General features: G+C 37.9%; 1 protein-coding gene across 1 annotated transcript; it reads left to right on the forward strand.

Annotated features, from left to right (window-relative positions):
* Positions 1 to 3,256: 3,256 nt before the first annotated feature.
* Positions 3,257 to 18,828, forward strand: TMEM207 (transmembrane protein 207). Its single transcript, XM_004603247.2, has 4 exons — positions 3,257 to 3,282; positions 4,365 to 4,409; positions 5,833 to 5,972; positions 18,692 to 18,828. The coding sequence occupies exons 1-4, from the start codon at positions 3,257 to 3,259 to the stop codon at positions 18,826 to 18,828; spliced, it is 348 nt and encodes a 115-aa protein (XP_004603304.2).
* The last annotated feature ends 5,487 nt before the right edge of the window (positions 18,829 to 24,315 follow it).

Genomic DNA, 24,315 nt, shown 5'->3' on the forward strand with positions numbered 1-24,315 from the left:
AAGATAAGGGCTGGATTTTACTATTTACAGTAGATGCTACATGGTGGGAAGCAATAATAAATCTACAACCAGACCAGTTGGGTTTAGAGGCTGCTTCTCTCCCTTTCAACTATTTTTCTAGTTAAGTTATTCAACCTCTGTGTGACTGAATTTCCCCAACAGTAAAATGAGGATTATGGGAACAAAGCAATAGCATAAAGCAGGCAGGGCAATTGTAATGTCCTAGGTTTTTGGAATTCAGCACAAAAGTTTTCTAAGTGTAAATTAGATCCCAGAGTAATCTCTGATCTCTGCAAAGTGTGGTCCCCAAACAAGAAAACAACAAAAATAAGGAATATGATGACATGACCTTAACTTATAGTATAGTTAATTAATTCAGACGAATTGCACAGAAAAAAATGAATTGCACAGGGATTCTAGATGATCTAGAATAGGTACTATTTTTATTTTTAGAAGAACTGCAGAGTATTTTCTCTTGAATTTATAATATTCATGAATGTATTCTTAATCTTAGGTCTATGGATACTTAGTATTGAGAAGGATAATAAAAATAAACTAATATAAGCATCCCTGTAGATCAGCAATTATTGCAATATCCCTGTAAAACAGAGCACTAATTATTCTGGCATGAACAGAAATGATCTTCAGAAACTATTACTTCAGAACTGTGGTCAAAGGAAGCATTTTTATAAATATCACAGTCAGTTCTCACTTCTCCCTGGTGCATTTAAAAATATATCTTTTTTTTGGCAACATCATCTTAATTTGGCCAAGCATATATAAATTTCTGAGTAATGACTTCATTTTCAAAAATGTAACTTACACTGCTAAAATTTGAGTAATTAGAATATTAAAGATGCACATGGCTGAGAAGACCTACATTTTCATTTTTAACTTACACCTTTGACCATTTACTACCTTGTTCTGCATTTCAGTTGTAAAATAACTGTGAAGTAAATGACCACAAGGTATCTGCAATGCTAAAATTCCATGATCACCATGTTTCTCTAGTTATTCTCCTCCTGACCATTTTTTGAGTATGAGAATTGTAACACCTGGATGAACAAAACAAACTGAAGTAGTCAGTTTGGATAATTGTTAACATCACGTACCAAAAAATAAGTTGTTAAAATTATAGCTAAGAAATAAAATAATATTTAGACTGGACATTATATTAAGTGTATGGTCTATGTTAACATGTAAAGAGAAGATTAAGATTGTTGCATATTTAGAAAAATAAAACAATCCTGGTCATAAACAAGTTTCAAGATTCAAAAATACAAGGATTTTTTTCTCTTATTGGGTCAGGACACTGAGGATTTCCCTAACATCTATCTCTAAAACAGGATATTATATTCCTACTATAAAAGAACACATACAAAATGAATTCAGCATGTTATTTTACTTAATAAGGTTTGTAATTGTAATATACATCCTTCTGAAGGTTAGATAATACTCCTTATAAGGGCACATTATTGATTATTTTTTAAATGCCTGATTGATGATCTTCTGTTTTAGACCCTTTTAAACATTATATTTCAACAACCATTTCCTTGAGTATTTTTCCCTTGTACTTTGCTAAACCTTCTAGGTAAACCAATAGCAAAAGAAAAACCCAAACCCAACAACAATAACAGAACCCCCAAAAGCAAATGAAAAAGTTGTCTAAATGATTCGATTTTTTTTTAAATATTTGGGTAGGGGTTATTTTTGTTTTGACATTTCAGTTATATTAAAAAGTCATTTCAGACTAGTATGAAGATAAACCTGAAACACTGTTTCCCTAGAGATTCTGGGAGCCATAAATTAGCTGACATGTATGAATGCTTTCAAGATGAAAAGTACTGAGTGTTATTTAGACAGTAGCTGAAAGAGACATGATTAAGTATAGTTCCACCTAGAATCTAATCTGACTGTGATTAACAGGTTTCTACTCTCCAATGACAGGATACTCTAAGAGGGGCCTATATAGTGAGGTATGAAAAGGAGTCATCTGCGAACAAAAATATATTCAATACAGCAGGTCTGAAATAGTGAAGCATGCTGGAGGATTTAAATAGCACATAAGTATCTGTACTTGGAGAATTAAAACTTCTGAAGAAAGACAATGCAAGTTTGGCTTCTGAATCATCTTGTCAAATCTATTTTGGAATCATTGAATTTGTCTTACATGCACAAATGGTTTGATCACCCTCACTGAAAAGATTAACCCTTAACTCTTTGTAGACAGTATATATGTGGTGACACTCATTCATTTCCTTTCTGCCTAACTTTTTTCTCCATCCAGGATTGCATATTTTACCACAGGAGATTAAAGGCTAAAGGAAATGATAAGCCTTTCATAAGGATTTGCATTTTAAGGATGGGGTTGTGTCTCAGTGATAGTAAAGGTGCCTTGAATACTTCACATGCTGAGGTCTTGGGTTTGATCCCAGCAATACCAAAAAAGAATTTGTATTTTAAAGAACTTTTGATTAACTAGAAAGGTAGAAAACTTATATGCTGAATACCAAAAAACTTGGCAGCTTGCTGGGCTCTCCAAGGACAGAGAAATCAAACCCATGTGGGCCTCGTGCAAGGCAAACACCCTACCACACGGCAAAGACTGGCAAGCTACCCGTGGTGTATTCGATATGCCAAAGACAGTAACAGCAAGTCTCACAATGGAGGTGTTACTGGTGCCCGCTGGAGCAAATCTATAAACAACAGGACAGTGCTACAGTGTTACCAAAAACCTAGGACATGTTAGTACTAAAAGTCAGTTTCTCAATGTAAGTCTGTATTTGAATTCAAATCAAACCTATTACAGAACCACTAGGTATCTGTTTAGGTACAGAGTCGATATACATTATCTGTCTACTTACAATCTCAGTATTTTTGTTGCAGTTGACTTATATGAGGGGGGAAGAAAATTAGTGTTAAATTGCCACCCATTTTACCCACCTCTGACACCCAGAAACCAATAAACTTTCTCTGAGCATCTACACCCAACAGATGCTTGTTCTCACCAGCTCCAGGGGGCAGTCCCTACACTGTACTTGAGTCCTGCTTGCTCCTCATTGTAAGGGGAATGAATCCCCACCACCCAATTTCTAGGGGAGCTGTGACCCTAGGCTGGAGTCAGAAAGTTGATCTTTGAGGGATCCCTGATCTCTGCCCAGGTTCCCCCACCTATCTGACTTCTCCCCCTGAAGAAGAATTTCTGAAAGGGGATGAATAATAAGATAAGTTTAGTCAGGAAACATGAGGGGACAGAATGGGGTTTCAAGTTCAAGACAGAAGGTAAGTTGTTCCATATTGGAATGAAGGACAAATGACCAACAGAACTCTAGGCAATGCCCCCGTACCCTACCCCACCCTACCCCAGCCAGATGTAGGACATCCTACTCTTTGTCACTGCAGAGTTTTTATACAAAAATAATTTATATATTAAAAATATAAATTTACACAAAAATAAAAATTCCCAAACTATCCCCCAGAAAGTCTTTTGCTGTGTTTCTGCTAAGGGGTTTGTTAGCAGTGGGGGAGAGCAAGACCTGGGGAAGGGCTTTTGATACTTGAAGCTTGGTTTTTGTTCCTGTACTGGAAATCACTCCTCAGCACCCTTCTTGCCTCCTGGAATTTTGCATCTCAAAGGATTTTTAGGCTGCCTGAGGCCTTTGAGCTGTTTTATCTTGAAAACTCTGTGTGTGTGTGTGTGTGTGTGTGTGTGTGTGTGTGTGTGTGTGTGTGTGTGTGTGTGTGTGTGTGACTCTGACATGATCTGGGTTTACTCCACTTCTGGATTCAGGGATCTCTCCCCATAATCAAACCCAGGTAGTCCGCATGCAAGGCAAAGGCCTTACCCTCCGTACTATTTCTCTGGCCCCAGAGACAGTGTCTTTCAGTTCTGCATTATTAGGATTTCCTATTTCCTTGTCTGCAACTCATTGAAACAAGCAGGTTTATGGTAAAGGTTTGCTTAAAGGGGGTGGAAGAGGGGCAGATTATTATTCTGAGTAAATACTTGTGATCAATATAAATATTACAGTTCTGAAAGAAGAGATGTTGGCCATTTAGAAGATTTGATAAATCCTGACTGGAGTGATAGCACAACGGGTAGGGCGTTTGCCTTGCACGTGGCTGACCTGGGTTCGATTTTTCTGTCACTCTTGGATAGCCTGGCAAGCTACTGAGTATCCTGCCTGCACAGCAGAGCCTGGCAAGTTACCCATGGCGTATTTGATATGCCAAAAACAGTAACAACAAGTCTCACAAAGGAGACATTACTGGTGCCCACTTGAGCAAATTGATGAACAACGGGATGACAGTGATACAGCACTATAGAAGATTCCCACTCATTTAACTTTTTTTTTTGTCAGTAGGTGTATCAACTATAAAGATCAATATGGCAGTGTCTGGTATGTCTGGTAAGAATATTCTTTACGTTGTAAAAACTTTGATAAAATCTATCCATCTGTAAATAATTTTAGGGAAACTTCTTTAACTAAATAGTTTAGATGGCACATGAAATGATAAGTTGCTCAAGGAATTATTATTTTTGGAGGGCGATTAGGGAACACATGACAATGCTCTGGGTGCATTTATTTCTGTTACTCCTGACTCTTTGCTCAGGGGTCACTTCTGGCATCCTCTGCTGACCATATTGAACGCTGAGGATTGAACCTGGGTCAGCTGTTTGCAAGGCAAATGCCTTCCCTGCTGCACTGTGTCCCCAGCCTCCGTTTATGGAAATGTTAATGGTCCAGTAAATACATAAATGTGCATTACTTTCAGGTTGCTGCTCAGTGTTTTTCATTTTGATAATTCATGTGTTAATAAACCTATCTCTGAAAGTGATAATTTATTCTCAAGATGGACATGTTTAACTGCAAAATAATTGTTCTTCTCAAAGGCTCCCTAAAAAAATCTATGGATTTTTTGGTTCTGACTTTAACAGACCCTCAGCATAAAGCAAAAGATCTCTCAGAGCAGGAGTGATAGAACAGTAGGTAGAGCATTTGCCCTAAATGAGTCCGATGTGGGTTTGATCCCTGGAATCCCATATGGTCCCCAAGAAGTGATTCCTGAGCATAAAGCCAGAAGCAAGCCCTGAGCAAACCAAGTATGGCCCAAGAAACAAATGAACAAACAAAAAGCATAAGATCTCATCAAAGAACTAGTTCTTATCCTTCAAAAATTTTTGAGAGTTTTTATTTCTTCCTAAATTGTTGTAGCCTTCAATTACTATTGCCTTGGAATTATTTAGTTCCTCAAAGATGGAGATACTCTGTTTTATATCTTTATTTCTCACCTAACTTCAGCATCTAAAATCTATTCACTTACTTCATTGCTAGTCAAATGAATGTCTAAAGGTGAAACACAATTGATGGATGTCCAAAAAGTGATTCTTTTTTAAAAATTTTTTATTAGAGAATCACTGTGATGTACAGTTACAAACTTATGAACTTTTGTGCTTGCATTTCACTCATACAGTGGTTGTTTACCCATCCCTCCACCAGTACCCATTCACCTCCACCAATGATCCCAGTATCCCTCTCACCACCCCCACCCCATCTCCCACCACCTAGTCTACTTTTAGTTCGCATCTTCCAACCCAAATGGGTCCTTCCAACATCCTTTATAAAAAGTGATTCTTATCACCTGCCAAGAGTAACTTCCTCAGCAAACATCTGGGTTCATTGAGACTATATGAATACCAAGACGTAGATGATGACTTGGGCCTTTCTGGTTGTACTCATCCTCTCCAGTTGAATCTGTCTTCCTTTTCCAGCAGCTTAAGTGTTTTCACTGCCTCTGTGATTACACCTCCCTGGGTTCCTTTCTTGCCAGGCTCCTGCTGCTGATTTTCCTGATAGTTCTTCTCTGTGGAGTCATGCTCTTCTGTATCCAGTGCTGGCTGAGACCCAAGATGGACTCTCCAAGATGTACAGTGGCTGTTTATGCTATTGGAGACATAGACCCTAAATATGGTAAGATGTCTATGTATCTCTGGACTTTGAAAAAGTTTTAAAATTATAAAGTTTATTTCTTTTTTAAAAAATCAACTTTTGACTGATGTGTGAACTCGGAATAAAAGTTTATTGGAGCCTTGAAAGGGTCCTGTGCATTGGGAAATGGGAAAACATCAGAAGGACACAAAAAGGAGGAAGAGTTGTACCTTCCAGTTCTGTCCAGGGTAAGCAAAGTCAGAAGGAGAATGATAAATACCAGATTATTTCACTCATCTGTGGTATAGAGACAAAACAAGGGAATAGACAGTATCAAACTATGGCAACACCTTGCTTTGGGATTACAAAACTCAAATTTCCAAACGCTAAAGGATGGGGTGGGAGGGGAATGGAGAGATGATCTTGTGGTCACATATGTACAGTGGTGGTGTGTTTGGGGCACTTTTATGCTGATAAAATGCAGTGACTTTGTATATCAATACCATAAATGCCAACAACATTGTAACCATTTTATCTAAACTATCATAAAATTAATTAATCATAAAAGTATTCTAGGAAAATGACTCAGTTAAGCTTGAGCATGTCGAAAAAATAAATATTTTGCTGAAAAAAGAATTCTAGAAAATAGTTATACAGAACAGATTCCTTGAAATGAGTAAGAATTTAAGGTAGAGGGGCTGGAGCAATAGCACAGCAGGTAGGGCGTTTGCCTTGCACGTGGCCAACCCAGGTTCGATTCCCAGCATCCCATATGGTTCCCTAGCACCACCATGAGTAATTCCTGAGTGCAAAGCCAACCCCTGTGCATCGCCAGGTGTGACCCAAAAAGCAAAAAAAATAAATAAATAAATTAAGAATTAAGGTAGAGAAGAGTAATCTCTTACCTTTTGGTATATTGACTCTACCCTTGCTCAGTGTCTTATTTGCAAAATTTTTGATTCCAGTTTTCTGAAATGTTTAATACTGAACTGCACCTGCAGGTTGCTGCCAAGGCTAAACCTGGAACATTGGAATTGGTCAGAGAATGGCAGTAATCATGTCCTTTTCCCTGGACATACTGGCAGCATCTTGTTCATGACTGCTCTCAAATCCCACCCCCTAAATCATGCCTGAAAGCATTGTAATTTTCCACACGGTGATTCAATAAAATAAAATTTTTATTAAAAAAATTATGCCGACGCTATTATTTTACACTCTTCTCTAAGTAAGGTAAAGAGGAAATTTAAGATTATGAAGGATTTTGTAATTGCCAACCTGAGCTGTAAGTAGGAAGTTGAACACTTCTTTTTTTTTTAGTAACGTATTTATAGCTAACTCCTTTGCATTAAGTATTGTCCTCATCTAGATTATCTGTTTGGAGACATTTCCACTAAGGTGCTTCATTGCTCACCATAATTATCTCAAGTGGTTGATAGAGATGCCCTTTAGAAACATAGGCAAGGAAAAAAAAATTCAGTATTGGAATAAGGCATGTTCTGGAAAAACTAACAGTGAAATAAAATGTGAGGCAAAAAAAAAAAATAAAACCAAACAACTTCAGTATGGAAACAGTATTCTAAGATTTAGAGATTATGTTCACTATTGGCTTTTAAAGTCAATATTTAATAAGGGAAACACATTGTCAATTTGATAAATGGTTGTTTTGGAAAAGATAATTAAAGTATCCAATAAAAATCATTCATTCTCCTAAAATAAAAATCACTTTCCACTGAATACTGAGGGAAATAGTGTCACCAATCTTCTAACAAAGCATATTAGTCAATGCGTTTGGCCTGTTCACATGAGCCTATTTTTTATTAATTTAACAAGTGGTATTTATAAATAAATGCTATTATGATTCTGCCAATTTCACTTGAAGAGAATATTGGCCTATGTTCTTAATCTTTTTTCACCCTGAAAAAATTTTTTACTGATTTCCATTACTAATTTCTTTTTAAGGCAAACTATTAAAAATGCATTTTTTAATTTTAAATAATCCATCCAGGTTATTGTTAAAACACTAGGGCAGTTTATTCCCAAATGATTTTTACATGGCATGGATGATAGCTTGCATATGCTTTTTACTATGTTTGAATTTGCAGAAACAGTTATGAATGGGAGAAAAAGAGATCATGCCATCTATTGCTTCAATAATCTTCATGTAATAGCAATAAGTTCAGTGCATTGGAATAATATTCACTGTAGTGCCCAGAACTCATTATATACAAGAAACAAAGATAATGGGGATAAAAAGATTATTTAACAAAGTAGTTTAATGGTGAGCTTAATATAGTGTATGCATCTATGGGCTAAATTTCAATGATATACACCTGTCCCTTATGCAGAAAATAATACATGTCCATTGAATAAAAGTAGATAAATGCAATTCTAAAAAATTAAAGTGATGTAGTCAACTCATTTCATTTTCCAAAATGTTTGTTTTAATTCTTTGTTCAAATACTAAAATAATTGATAACTGGGGTGGAGCAATAGCACAGCGGGTAGGGCGTTTGCCTTGTACGCAGCCGACCCGGGTTTTATTCCTAGCATCCCATATGGTCCCCTGAGCACCGCCAGGTGTGACCCAAAAAGGAAAAAAAAAGGAAAGAAAAGAATTGATAACTTACTTCACTTATACTAAGCACAGTAGATCAAGGGCTTCTTACATATTATCTATTTCCTAATACCAACTCAGAAAAGTGACCATTATTTCTCTTAGATGTAGTTCTCTGCTTTTCTCACTCTATCGGATTAACATAGCACATAGATATTTAATGAAAGCCAGTCATTAAATTTTAAATTATTTAGAATTTGGCCAAAGAGCTAACTCGGAGGGATTAAAGTGTGTGCTTTCCAAGTCCAAATTTCATTCCCAGGACTGTATCATACTCTGAGCCCTGCCAGGAATGGTCCCTCAGGCTGAGCCAAGAGCAGCCTCCTGAGCACCAAATGCAAACAAATAAAACTACTCAGAGTTGAGAAATGGGGATCCCTGGAAGTTTGCCTGAACGTTCGTAACTAGCGCATACTGGACAGTGAGTACATCCTATATTCTGAACCTCTAGACATTCCTTTCAGGTGATTCCTAAAAGGCAGGGATTGCTTTGTAGAATTCTTGTTTCCTTCTTCGTCCCATCCTTCCTTTCCTAACGACTGCTATATTCATGGGTTACACTTTACTGAAGAAAATTTAAACTAGTCAACTTAGTAGTTATTATCAGTTTCTCTACAGTTGGGTTTCCATGTTAGGCTACAGGTTCAGTAATTGCCTCACACCCCCTACCTCGCCCCCCATTTATGTTTTTCTCTAACTTAGACAAGCCAGGCTTTCAAATACCTCATCCATTGCCTTTCTCCCATTCTGTCCCATTAAGATTCAGAATGGCTATAAGGGCAGTGTATAACCATTGACAAGATATTTGATGTGGATAGCACTGTAGCACTATGGTCCATTTGTTCATTGATTTGCTCCAGTGGGCACCAGTAATGTTTCCATTGTGCGACTTGTCACTGTTTTTGGCATATTGAATACACCACGGGTAGCTTGCAAGGTTCTGCCATGCAGGCGGGATACTCTTGGTAGCTTGCCGGGCTCCTCCAAAGGGACAGAGGAATAGAACCCAGGTCAGCCGTGTGCAAGGTAAACACCCTACCCGCTGTGCTATTTCTCCAGTCCTTGAAGTGGGTATAGACCCCAAAATTGTGTTTCTCCACATCCTTGTTTCTCATCCATAAAAGAAAAAAAAACATATAAAAGTCAATTGGGAAGTGGGGATCCTAAATGATTTCTTCTGGAGAAGTAAATTTTTTGGAAGTAAGTTCCAGAGTCAATATTATAAGGAAGTCTGAAACTCAAACCTACTCCAGATTTCTTTTCCTCACTGGATTCTCTTTATACTTTCACTTCTTCAGAGAAATGATGCTCCCTAAGTAATAATTCCATAAATGGATCATTTATACACAAAGGAAATGACGGAGTCCCTCTATTGCTATAGAGGGAAGTCAGGGCCCAAACCACACTTTTATCTGTATGGCCCCCACAATGCATATTCTCACAGCTTGACATGAGTCCCACTCCTGCTAGACTCATCCACCCACAAAATGAGGTCACACCTGAGTCTCCCACATAGCCACTATTCAGAAGGGAAGAGGAAGTGGAGAATTCACTTGAAAGGCTCTGATGACATTTAATCATATGAAAAACCTAAAGGTTTCTGGACCCCTGGACATCCACTGAACACAAAGGTGGAAGATGGAGCTTAAACTCCTAAATATAGAACATAGGTTCATTTAAAACATTTTAATGGAGAGATGAGGTTTTATATATTAAGTTGGGCTCTTCCTCTCAGAACTTCATTTTATATTTTATGCTATTATCACGATTTGCTGAATACGTTAGTTGAGATAGCTCTGCTCTTTTTGACCTGTGGGTTCGAGATTTGATTATCAAGCTGCCCTTAGCTCAGAAGGGCTGAGAGAAAGTCTTGCCTGCATATGAGTGCCTGGAGTGGATTGAACTGTCCTTGTTATAGCATGTTAAATAGAAAATTGTTCTCACTGGTAATTTCTGACAAGTGTATACAGTTCAGATGGATAATTTTCTTGACTAGAGATATCAAAGGGAGGAAAATACTTGATTTGGGATTGCCACCAAATATGCTTAAGAAAGGACTTGCCAGTCCAACCCATTCCAACTCCTGGTAGAATTTTTGCCTAGGAAAAAGCCTTGAAAATTTTAGCATCCCCTTCTCCCCAGACCAAATTCCAATCCTGGATAGCCCTCTCTCTCTCTTTTGGTTTTGGGGTCATACCCAGAGATGCTCAGAGATTGCTCCTAGCTCTGAACTCAGAAATTACTTTTGGCGGTGCTTGGGGGACCATATGGGATGCCAGGGATATGACCTGGAAAATGCTCTACCTAATATACTATATCTTCGCTCCCCCCCACCCTCCATACCACCCAGCTTGGCCTCCCAAATAGTGTTTGGAACTCAGGGGCCACTCCCAGTAATACTCAGCCAACTAGACTAAACGATTTAATTAAAAAGGACCCAGCATTGCAGAGATGCTCAGGAGTCTATAGGGTATAAGCAGCAGTTCAAAGGGTCATATAATATCAGGGATGGAACAAACAGCCTTACAGATACAGGGATGTGCTCCTGACTCCTGCGCTATTTACCTGGTTCCTTCTGGACTAGTAATTACATATTTTTATAGTTCTCTGGTGATGTGATAAGTACTCATAATCCTCACTTCTTCTTCTCATAGAGTGAGGCTTCCACATTCATAACATATTATGATATAACTGCTTATTCACTGGAAGAGAAGCAATTCTGATAACTTCTTAGGGAGACGAAAAAAGAAATATTATTAGAGAGTAGATTATTATTACTATTAATATTCCTTATAAATATTATTAAGGAGTAGAAGAACAGAGGAAAGTTAAGTTAGAGAATCAGGAGATGATGAAGAGAAAGAGGAGTTTGCTTATGGTTTGAAGCTGGAGATATTTTAAGGACAAAAATTATGCCATCCACACCCCAAAACCATGTTATTATTTTCTGTTTCCTGTCTCCTGACTCTTTCTGAAACCAACCCCACTTTTTCCATTGTTTTTTAAGGGTTGGGTCAGTTGGGTTGGGTGGAAAGGCAGACAGCAATAAATCTGTAGTAAATTCCACTTTTTTGCTTTGTTTTTGGGTTTTTGACAACACCTGGTAGTGGTCAGGAATTATTCCTGGCTCTATACTCAGGGCTTAGTGCTGGCTCTATGCTCAGGGCTTATTCCTGGCTCTCTGTTCAGGCATCATTCCTAGAGGTGCTCAGGGGTCAATATGTGGTGTCAGGGATCTAACTGGAGTCAACTTCATGCAAGGCAAACTCCTTAACTCTATCTCTTGGCCTTCCATCCATTCACTATTATCTTACTCTCTCACTTTATTAATCTTTCTGATCTATTTTTCTTACTATGTCTGCTAAACCCTAGAAAGAATCCATCTAATGCCCTGTTTTCTTGAAAGGGCTCATCTTTGAGACCTTCTTGTTTCTTTCTCTCAGTCATCAGAGCTTACCACATTCAGCATTACTTAGTTACTTTTCAAAGGTACCTGTATTAAGGATACAAATGATTTATTATTTTCATGATTTTCTATCATTATCTTACTTATTTGAGTATTGTTATTGGAATCTGTTCTATCAGATAATTCAACAGAAAAACAGAGAGGATATTTGCAAAGTGTGTTGACCCTTTATATGTGTACATGGAAAGTAAGACTAGATCTTGGGCCTCAGAAGTGAGTTTTTTTTTTTTTTACTTTTTGGGTCACACCCAGTAATGCACAGGGGTTACTCCTGGCTCATGCACTCAGGAATTAACTCCGGGCAGTGCTCAGCGGACCATATGGGATGCTGGGAATCCAACCCGGGTCGGCCTCGTGCAAGGCAAATGCCCTACCTGCTGTTCTATCACCCCAGCCCCAGAAGTGAGGTTTTTATAGGAATATATGCAAATTTTCAGAAATGAAGGTTCAAGATGAGCAGTAAAGCACTGAAATATTCCATAATCAGCTGTACCTAAATCACTATCAGCTCACTTTATTAGACCAAAAATTCTGAGTCTGGCAAATAGTTACAAAATACAAGTGATTTTTGAAATAAGGAAAATATTCCTGGCTCCTTATGTTATTTTGTTTATTAAAAAAAAATTATGCCTATAAGCATAATCATAATTTACATAGAAACTTGGAAGAGAAAATTTTAGCTCAGTGAAAATAAGTTAATTGAAAACAAGTTATGAGGATGAATAAAAGGAGGTAAGATATTTAGAGAAATTGATGAAAAAGAAGCTTGAGTTTAGATGATTAGATTAAAAAGACAACAAATGAAATAGGAAAAATCCACTCACCGTTAGTGCTTACAAGAGAAATCAATAGTACAGCCAAAAGACAACCACCTTTTTCTACTAATGTTTTTAATAAAAAAACAAAATATTAGAAAATCTACATATTTCGTAGATCAAAATTGGGTCTATTCTGTCTGGCAAAACACTTGAGGTGAGAGCCTCAAAGCGCCCTCTGCTGGTGACATTCACTGGCTTTTCAAGTGGCCAGTCTTCCTTCCCTTTGATCTTCTACAGTTTAAGCAATCCTCTTCTTTTCTCATTCCAGGGGTACTAGCTATGCTTTGTCTTCCCTCAGTGATTAACTGTGAAGGCTAGTGTTTGGGGAGCGGAAAGAAAGTTGCCAAAGACTGAAGAAGATATCCTTCCAGCCTCAGTAATCATTCCTACTTTCCCAGAGTCCCCAATGGTAGAATTCCTTTGAAATGGGTTTTATTTACAATTTTTGCTTTCATTGTAAATAGTCTGTGAGTCATTTTAGATAAGGACAGAGATATATACATATTTTAAAATTATACATTTTTCAGGAAATGAAAATACTAATGGCTCCATTCAAGAAGTAGTTCCTCCTTCCCCTTTCATTCTGTGAGAATTCCTCAGGAATTTTCAACACATGAGAAATGGTGGAACAAGGGTATTTAGAGATTAAGCACACAGTTAATAGAGAGTAAAACTGTGACTTAAGGACAGCCACTCTTAGCTACACTTGCATAAGAAGAATGGAGAGAGAAGATAACAGAGCAGAAAAGAGGAGTAATGTTAAAATTACTAGGTCCTTTATATTGAGTCAATTATTTGGGAAATTTTTGTCTATTAACTCCAGCAGATATTGTATTGATATTATAGAACTGAACAAAGAGAAAACCTCCATTACTTACGAACAGTTCTATCAAAATTATAGGATACTCGCAAGCATTTTAACTGACTTTTCTCAGGTTATTAATTTGTCAAAAGATAATATAATGCCTGCTTCTCCTCCAAATCAAATGATATTCCATGTAAACCCACCCTAGAAAAAAAATTAAAAGTGATACAGCATATGTTCAATTTTACAAAAGCTTTCTGAGCAAATTGGCTTAATTATGTTGATCAAATGAATGCTTTATGGTTTTCATAACAACTTTAATAGCAATAGCTGATTTTGTGTAGGAACATAGCAAAATGTTCCTACCACAGCAATTATGAATATACGGTCACCTGTAGCATAGCACTGATAGCCACAGAAGTGGAATTAAAATTGAGTTTCTGTTGATTCAATTCAGTTGACCCTACCAGGAAGAATAACCATTACTTAGCAGTGACTCTGTGTTGAATTGTACCAGGAGCAACTAACCTGGAAAATGGACAGTATTCAGTTCAAGAGCCCATAACAGAGGCATGTACTGGGGTTGTCAACTTTAATCCAGTTTAATCATAGACTTAGCTTAAGTCACACACACAAAAATATCTCAACTGCAAAAGACTTAGCTACATATTCTTTATTTGTTTTAGGGTCATACCTGTCAGTCCTGGGGAAAGGGGGGAAGGATCTCATATTGGTAATCACATCCAGGCCACCTGCATGCAAAACTTGAACTCAGCCCATTGAGTTATCTTTCTTGCCCCTTCAATGCATAATTTGTTTTGATGCACGTAATTCCTAGAAGTGCTCAGGGCTTACTGAGCTCAGTAGTCATTCTTGACAATGCTCAAGACCAGTTGTGATGCTGGGGATCAAAATGAGGTCAGCTGCATGCAAGGCAAATGCTTTCACCCAGACTATTTTTCCAGCCCATAAATATTAATGATTTCTATATTATAACATTAATCACAATAATGGTAAAATCATTGGATAAACATTAAGGCAGGGTAGATTTGAAAATAATATTGCAAATTAAAAATGCATACATATGTTCCAAACATAATACAGTTTGACATATATAGTAAGATTAATAATAGACTTTTAACAAGTAATTGCTGTATGCCAGTTTTTTTTTTTGCTTTTTTTGGGGTCATACCTGGTGATGCTCAGGGGTTACTCCTGGCTTTGCACTCAGGAATCACTCCTGGCGGTGATCAGGGACCATATGGGATGCTGGAAATCTAACCCATGTTGGCTGCATGCAAGGCAAATGCCTTACCCACTGTGCTATTGCTCCAGCCCCACCAGGTCTTGTTTTAATAATTTTATATTTATTTTTCTTTGCTTAATAGGCATAGATACTATCATCATCCATTTATTGCATAAAATTGAATTTTTAATAACCTAGGAGTAGACTGTTTAATTAAATAAATAATTCCTTAAGAAAATAGCCCAATTAAAAGGTGAGACATATTCTAACCTCAGCTCTATTCTTCAAATATTATAATAATAACTGAACTACTATACTTGGCTCTAAGTCAGTGAAATGAAAACCAAAAACATAAAAATATATGAAAACCAATTATTCCAAATAAGCATAATGTTCTCCACCATAGTAATTTTTATTATTTTATACATGGATTTCAGTGGTGCAACTACTGGCTAATATCAAGTATATTTTGAACAGTTTGGTCATTGTGGTAAGCTGTTTGGAATCCTTTCAATGGTATCAAAATCGTAATTCTTTTTCTTGTCATTGATGTGTTTTTTTGTTTTATTTTTTGTGGGATTCAGAGGACCATATGTGGTGCGAGAGATAGAGTACAGCTGAGTGCAGGGCAGATGCCCACTCACTGTACTGTTTCTCAAATCTTAATTCTTCAAGAAGGAGAGCAACAAACTTTTTCTTTCAAAAGTCACAAAGGCAACATATTTGACTTTGCAGACCGCATGGTTTCCGTAGGGATTACTCGTCTATACCATTGCAGCGAATAAAACAGTAAGGAGCAATATGGAAATGAACAGGATAGTTGGTTTCAATTTAAGATATAAATCCGTCAAGGAGTGTAAAAAACTAAAGCACGCTGAGGGGTGTGTGCACTCGAGGGCTCTCCCAGTGGCTCTGTATCACCACCCAAGTTCGGTGCTCTGGAACTGCTGCGTATGGGCTGGATCTGGACGACCATTGGCCAAGGACAGGCGAAGGAAGAACGAGGACCAAGCTGGTTGCTGATTAGTTACCATTTATTCAATCTTCCATCTTTCTCATCTCCCGCCCTCCCAGCTCCGGCCTCTCTCTGGATCAACTGCCGCCCCTCTCCATCTCTCTCCTCCCTTTTTCCTCTCTCGCCATTGCCCCTAGGTTACACACCCTGCCAGGTAGCAAAATCAACATAATAAAGCCCTTCCTGAGGGCTGTCAGGTTCTAAGGGAACACAACCTAGGGGTGTTCCAAAGCCCTTCCTGACTGCCAGTAGGCAAAATACCTGTTAAGGGTTTTTTCTTCTCTCCCCATTCCAAACACTCATTAACATTTTAATACTAGTTATTTTTGTATGGATATAGCAAAAGATACATTGAGGCTTGCAAGGCAGCTCTCCTGACATCTTGCCACAGGCTCAGACTACTCAGGCCAGATTAATCACTCCTAACCCTAGCAGAGTCCAAATCTAGTTATCACTGTTTGGATCATGACAACATTTGTCCTTGATCAAGCTCTTAACTTATAGTTAAGCATTAGGCACTTTGGCCAGGCCCATCTCAATGCCAGGGTAGCACACAACTCACTGCTTGCCCTGGGTCCGTCCCGTCCCTCGTCGGGACCCTGCTTTTGGGGGTGCTAGGAAGTAAGGGCAGCTGAGGCTTAGGTCAAGAGAACAGATGCCCAGGAGGAAAATATCGTGTAGAGTCAAATGACTCCCAGGTTACAAAAGCATAACATTTGCTAAGTCTTCCTGTGTCCATACAAAAAGGACATTGCTCTGAATAAACTATGCAAAGGACTCAAGGAGAAGAGAAAAACAATATTTACAAGTCAACAGAACACTAAGAAGGAAGCTACAAATAAACAAAGAGGAATAGGAGCACTGTAATGGGAGTAACCTAATAAACCTAAACTATCCGAGGCTATGTTATCCTACAAAGGAGCAGAGATGTAGCTTCCGTGGTCAGGCACATGCCTTGTGTGTCACTTCTTTGGTTTAAATTCTGGCACTGTGGGTGTGGTGCCTGCAAGTAACAGAAGAGTTTTCAAAACCAGTCAGGGGCATAGAGGATCCATCATGGCAAAAAGAACACCCTGACAATGGTGAATCCATGACTCCAATCTACATTACGGCCCCATGTGTAGAATGTGGTCTTGTGACTCTGCTCTTTGGAACACCTATGTCTTAAGAGTGTGTGATCTGCCACACACTAGAACCAACGTATGTGCAAGCATCACAACTAAGAGCGTCACACATGCTTGGACCGCCACATCCAAGCAAGTGAGTGACTTCCGGCCATCACAATACATCAACAGCAGCTAACGGGAAGAGGGACAGGTAGGGAAAGGGTTCCAAGGCATGGTTTCTTTAAAGATGAATTTCTGACTATTTCTTCTCCTTTCAGTCACCATGGTTTACAGGGATGTTTACAATAGGTTTCTTAGGTTTACAATCCCAGTCCTGTTTTTAATCCCACCTTGTGTCCCCATGCCTCCACCACTACCTGATTCTCACTAATGTGTGGCTTTCTAGCCACATTCAACAGTGCTTAGGGCTTACTCCTGGCTCTGCATTCATGATTATTTATGGTGAGGTTCTGATGACCATATGGGTACTGGGGATCTAACCCCAGTTGGTCTTACTTGCTGTACTATTGCACCAGCCCCAGGTATATAGATTTATAGAATAACATACCTATGAAATGATAGGAAGCAAAGGTGGGCAAACACTGGCTCTAAGTTATTATTTTTTTAAAAGATGTAATCAAATAACTCCAAAACAGTTAAAAATATAGTAAAAAAATTAAATTAAGAGAAGATTTTAAAAGACTGCTATTAATTTTCTCTGTGACTCAAGCAGTCTTTCAAGAGATACTAATCAAATATTTCCAAAAGAGCTATTGAAATAAGTGCATGGTCTTTCAAGGTGGTTTATGAAAGAAAATGTGTGTGTGTGTGTGTGCGTGTATGTATTTTATGACTGGAGTGTCCAGAATTTCATATAGTGTATACATGTTGAGTTTCAAAGTACATTTCTGAAGCATAGGTTACAGTATAGTCCTATTTCAATAATAATGATAATTAAAAAAATGATTGAGTAGAAGAAGGTAATGCAAAGTGCTGGTGCTCAGACTCTTGAATTCAATCTCAGGCATCACATGGCCCTCAGTTCATGACTGGCATAGTCCTTCTAAGCTTGGCCACATCCAAACATGACACCAGAGTCTCTACATTCGGAACATGTCTGTGGAGCCTCCCTCTCCACATCAAGAAAGGTATTTGATTTTAAAGCACTTTTTCAAATTTAAAAAAGACTCATTTTGTTTGGAGTGTATACAGACTTCACAACTTAGCACTTTTACTATTCATCCTAGGAAAATGCTTAAACTAATTAATTGGATTCATTATGGATTGCAAGTATCATATAAAATAATGAAGTTCTGAAATAATATTTGATTGTCTTTAACGAGATTCACATTTTGAATGAAAGGAACTTTGGCTCAAATGTCATTAATATTTACAGGAATCCTTTTGCATAGTCTTCAATAAGATATTCCTCCTCTTTTTTAGCTGTTAAATTGTGAATACTTCTTGATGGGTTAGTCAATGATGATATAATCTGCTCATGGGAGAAAAGTTTCTTATTGTAGGGACTAATATTGCAGAAAGCAAGGTGGTTGTAATTTTTTTCACATGGGCCTCAGATCATTTTCTGTTGCTTCAGTGGTCCAGGAAATGCCAGATGCCAGTAAGCAGCTCGTGTACTCCCATTTAATGCTGACTAGAAAGATTACAAGTCTTCATCTTTCTCTTTCCAGGGACAGAAGCAGCTGTGAGTCCAACTGTTGGAATTCACCTTCAAACTCAAAACCCTGGATTATATCACATTCCCTGTTTTGGCATCTCAGGTCCCCCTCCGCCATACGAAGAAGTCCTAAAATCAAGTTCCTTTTAGATCTGCATCGATTGTTGAAATAATAGAGAAATTGTGATCACAAAGCAAACTTCATGAACAATAGTTTAATTTCTTATGGAATTCTAGTATAGAATAGTGACAAATTAATGGTTGTGGAAAAATAAATTTGTGATGGGAAAGGTTCAATAGTAAATTAATGGATGCAACAGTTTAATTTCCATCAGAAAGAAGATAATTTACTAGAGGGATCTCCAGTAAGTCTAGAATTTTACCGCAGAACACATCACCCATGTCTCTGCCCTCTTTTGGAGTGGGGTGATCTAGAGAACACGTGACTGTGCTCAAGACTTACTTCTGGTTCTGTGCTCAGATATCACTGTAGGTGGTTCTTGGGCGATCATGTACTGCTGAGGATCAAATCAAGGTTAACTGTATGCAAGGCAAGGCATTGTACTATGTATCTGGCCCAAATTCCTTTGTTTTAATATTTTCTTTTTGGGTCACATCCAGCAATGCACAGGGGTTACTCCTGGCTCTGCACTCAGGAATTACCCCTAGTGGTGCTCAGGGGACCATATAGGATGCTGGGAATTGAATCCAGGTTGGCCACGTGTAAAGCAAACGCCCTACCCCCTGTGCTATCACTCTAGCCCTGCTTTAATATTTTCAATCTAATGTCCATTCTCCCCTAATTAGGAGTCAATAAAAATATATCATAATTGGAGTTTAAATAAATTGCTTCTTATGTGGCTAACCCTGATTCTATTTCTAGCACCATATATAGCCTCCTGAAAACGACCAAAAATGATTCTTAAGTACAGAGCTAGGAGAAATCCCTGAGTACTGACAGGTGTGTCCTAAAAACAAACAAAAAATATCATAATTGAATAACAGCCCAAGCAGACATTCAGATAAGATTGAGACCCATAAGTATAAAAGTATTTCAGTTAAGATGGGGAGAAAGAGTAAGATAAAATAACTTTTGAAATTGTAGGATGAATGAAAAAGATTAAAATTTTCAGGGCTAGGAATTATATGTCTTCATGAAATGAAAGACAAAACATAGATACTAAAGCAGATTAATCAAAGTACAGGTCATAAATAATACCACAACAGAGGACAAAGAGAAGGTTGACATTTTTAAAAGCTAAATAGGCATACTGAGATCCAAAACATATTGCTGCCTTAAATCATAGCATTTATTGAAATACTATGATAAGAATAATTCACATAGATATCAGTAGTCTCCTGAGTCCTCTGCCAAAGTAACATTGAAACACCCTTAAGTAGCATTTTCAAAACAGTCTTGAGAAAGGCATATAAAAAGGATGTCCATGGACCTGTATTAGTATAATCTAATTATCCATGACATTCCTGGAGAACTTGATAGTATAGAATCTGCTCTCTGGTTTTATTTTCAAAATAGTTTGGTAGCATAGATATTCCTAAATTAAAGTTATTCATACCAAGTCAGGCCTTTTCATTCCTTTCTGAAGCCTGCATATAGTAAATGATAAAACACTGTCAATTCACCGGAAAAAGTGAGTCAAGAATATGACAAGATGATGAGGAAAATTGGCAGCAAATTTAGCTCCTGGGATGATATAAACGACGGATACAGATTGAGATTAAGGCAAAATTGACTGAGCTTTCAAGTTTCTCCACTTTACTAAGTGTCTTCAGGTCTTCAGGGATGGAACTGAGATTGATAAGCAAATTTATGCTATAGTCATGTGGAAAGGCCCAAGAATTCAGGTGGGGAGGGATGAAGGGAATTTTGGAGATGGTGGTAAACTTGATTCACAGAAAGATAATATTGAAGAAAACCAGAAAGAGAAAGAAAAAAGCCAGCTCCCATAAGAATATGATGTCAAGTTGTTATGGGAGAGCAATGGAAATGTGATCATTTGGGGCTGGAGAGGTAGTGGAGTGGGTAAGGAGCTTGCTGTGCTCAAGGCCTAGCTCAAGGCCTACCCAAGTTGACCCTTGGCATCACATAGTCAGGTGTGATACCTGAGGGCAGAGTCAAGTTAAAACCTGATCACCACTGGGTATTCCCTCCCCCGCAAAAAAAATCCCAAATAACAAATTAACAATTAGTAAATATAAAATGAAGAACCTGGAAAAACTAAGCCAATTCTAAATCAATGTGAAACAAAAAATTAAATCGACTCCTTCACTTATTTATAATTCACTTATAAATAATTAATGTTAGGTTTCAAAATTGGCATTATTCATACTGTTAAGGTAGCAGATGGGTAAATGTATGAGGGAAGAAGCAAATATAATAAGTAAACTAGGGGCTGGAGCAATAGCACAGCGGGTAGGGCGTTTGCCTTGCACGCGGCCGACCCGGGTTCAATTCCCAGCATCCCATATGGTCCCCTGAGCACCACTAGGAGTAACTCCTGAGTGCAAAGCCAGGAGCTAACCCCTGTGCATTGCCAGGTGTGACCCAAAAAGCAAAAAAAAAAAAAAAAAAAGTAAACTAAATCACAATCTTAGATTAAGGGAAACTAATGAACAATATGAAAAATTAAAAGAAAAATCTAAGCACTAGTGATAAAGTTTATCATTTGAAAATGAGGTGATAGGTGATAGATACAGAAAATAAATCTCCTAAAGAGTTGAAAACTATTGCTTGAGAAATAGGGATAAAGCTATAACTAGTTGAATTGTAAATTATACATTGGTACACATATATTAACATCTTCATTAAAAATAGCTATAAGTACTGCTAGAGTCAGAGAGATAGTAGAGGAATAATGGTAACTTATCTTTCATACAGTCAACCCAAGTTCAGTTCTTGGCGCTGAATATGGTCCCTGAACAATAAGTGGAGTTGGATGTGGTCCCACCCCCACCCATAGTAATAAACTACTAGGACCACTAGCTCATTCAGCATTCGCTTTTCATGATTAGCATGTGCCAGGACCCAAGTTAAAACCCCAGAACCACATGGTGCCCTGCAACACTGCTGACTATGACCCAGAAGGTTCTCAGTACCATGCGGGTGGCTCTGGTTGTTCCTTGTTCCACAGAGAATAAGCAGCATCATATTCTTGGATCCCCCCCCCAAACTTGAACCCGTCCTGTCCAAGTATCACCAGGAGTGGCCTCCCTCTAGTTCCATGCTTAGGAAACTAGCCTCATCTCCCCAGCCCCAAACTGATATACTACGTAACTAAGCAATGTGAACAACAAAACTAGTTCATATATTAATTTTTTTGGTTCATATTTTTGCATTGTGATTATCTTTTGGGGGGATGTGTGGGGGGGTGGCGGGGGTCAAGATAGTTTTTATTGAAACTTACTTAGATGTGAGGGGACAGAAAGAGAGGAAGAAAACGTTTAAGGAGAACATGGGCCTCACCAGAATGGATCAGAGCAAAGAGATACAGAGACAGGCGAACAAGACTCATGTTCATGGGAGAGCATGGGCTTGAAGAGTTGCATTGTGATTTTTTCTACCTTCCAAAGTGGCTATGAAAAAGTACATCAGAGAATGTGGGTTACTGATCACAAGCAAGTAACTTTAAAAAAAAAAAAGAGTTAATGTCTGTGCTCTATGAATAGTGTATGTCAAAATCCATTTCAATTGCAGAACAGGCCGTAGTTATAATTAAACTTATAAAAGTTAAAGCCCATATGGAAAAAGGGTACCAGCTCAACAGCTGGAGTTTGCAGAAGACATTAATGAAAGGCAAATTTGAAGCAATCAGAATTCATTTTTAAGTGATTTTTAATTATGTGTCACTGCCAAGCTAACCACAGTGCATGCGTGGTGGGCATTTGGCTGGTGAGTTGGTTCACTTTGAGGTGCAGGGGCAAAGGAGGAAGTTGGGTTTGGGAGGCAGAAAGGGTGGCAACGGTAGAAAAGAAATCATTTTCATAAAAATGTCACTTAGAGTACATTTTCACTATCTATCACTGTTATCCCGTTGCTCATCGATTTCTCAAGCAGGCACCAGTAACGTCTCCATTATGAGGCTTGTTGTTACTGTTTTTGGCATATCGAATACACCACAGTAGCTTGCCACGCTCTGCCCTGCAGGCGAGATACCCTTGGTAGCTTTCAGGGCTCTCCGAGAGGGGCTGAGGAATCGAAACCGGGTCGGCCAGTGCGAGGCAAATGCCCTATCCACTGTGCTATCACTCCAGTCCACATTTTCACTAATGTATAAAAAATACTGAATGTCTATTATATGTTCAGCATTTCACAAGGTTCTGGGTATTTTTCTTCAGTTCACTCAGTGTTGTTTTTAATGGCACTAGAATCTCCACCAATCTTTCTGTCTAGTGGCAAGCGGTTCATGAAATTGCTGTGACTTCCAATTAGAGATTTGAAAGTTCTGTAGCAGCTTCTCTTTATTTTCCACTTCAAATAATAAAATAAAATAACTAAATTGGATAATGTGATTATCTTGACATTTAAAAGAGAAATAAAAAATGACAAGCTTGCGCTCCATTTCTGTCATCTTATCTCTGAAAATCTTTGTCTGCATCTCAGTCCATTTGTTTCATTAAAATTCCATTTAACTTAGGGTTGAAGATTTTCATTCTGATAGAATTCTGTTTTGCTTTCCATATTCATTGAAAATAAAAAAAGTTGACCTTAATGCAACAAGGTGTGGATTTTTTTTTAAACATCCAGCAGAGGGCGTGAAAACCTACCTGTGAGTGCAGCCTATTAAGGAACATTGATTTAATGACTAACTAAAGCTCTGAAGCTGAGAGCAGACTTTTGAGAGTCCCTAGAACAAAGAACTAATCAAGAGGTTCAAATTTGCAAAGTGGAATCGGATGCTGTAGCGCTTACAGCTCAGAGCAAAGCTGAGCATCAGGTGAGATGCCTGTAATGAGAGTTTAGAAAATTTGAAATACACTCCTACTTCTAAAGAGACAGGCCTGTGATTTTGAGTTGCCTAAAAAAGCAAGCTAAGTGCATGTAGCCCACTCTTAGTATGTAACATCTACAGCACTGACCCTGTAGGTCTAGCCTGTTTCTATTTTACCTAACCATACGTTCCCCTTTAATTTTCAGTTCTGTAGATCCAAATTTGTTTCATTTGTGTTAGGAGACAACATTCATAAAAGAAACCTTAAATTCAATATCTTTCACAGAAATGAAATCGAGTTGGGACAAAAGTGAACAGCATTCATGTGGACAATAAAATGAAACTTGACCAGAATATTATATTTAAGGCAAAATGTGAAATACTTCAAAACTGTATATGAGAAAATGAGACAATGAAAATGTGTTGCAAGGGCACACTTCTGATAGAAAATTCACTTTTTAAAACATCAGAACAAAAAAAGGAAATTAATTTAACATTAAAAAAGATCTTTTACCTTTAAATTAATTTTACTTTATGGTTTTGTACAAAACCACTCCTTGCAGACCTTTTCTTTGTGTTTAATATATTCTATATTGCATTGTGTCTTTTTTCTTTTTCTCTTTTTTGTTATTCAACTAACTGCAGTTCTGTTAAGATGAAATAAAAATAGTGTCCCTTTATAAAATGG

This window comes from Sorex araneus, chromosome 2, assembly GCF_027595985.1.
Source record: "Sorex araneus isolate mSorAra2 chromosome 2, mSorAra2.pri, whole genome shotgun sequence".
Lineage (NCBI taxonomy): Eukaryota > Metazoa > Chordata > Mammalia > Eulipotyphla > Soricidae > Sorex > Sorex araneus.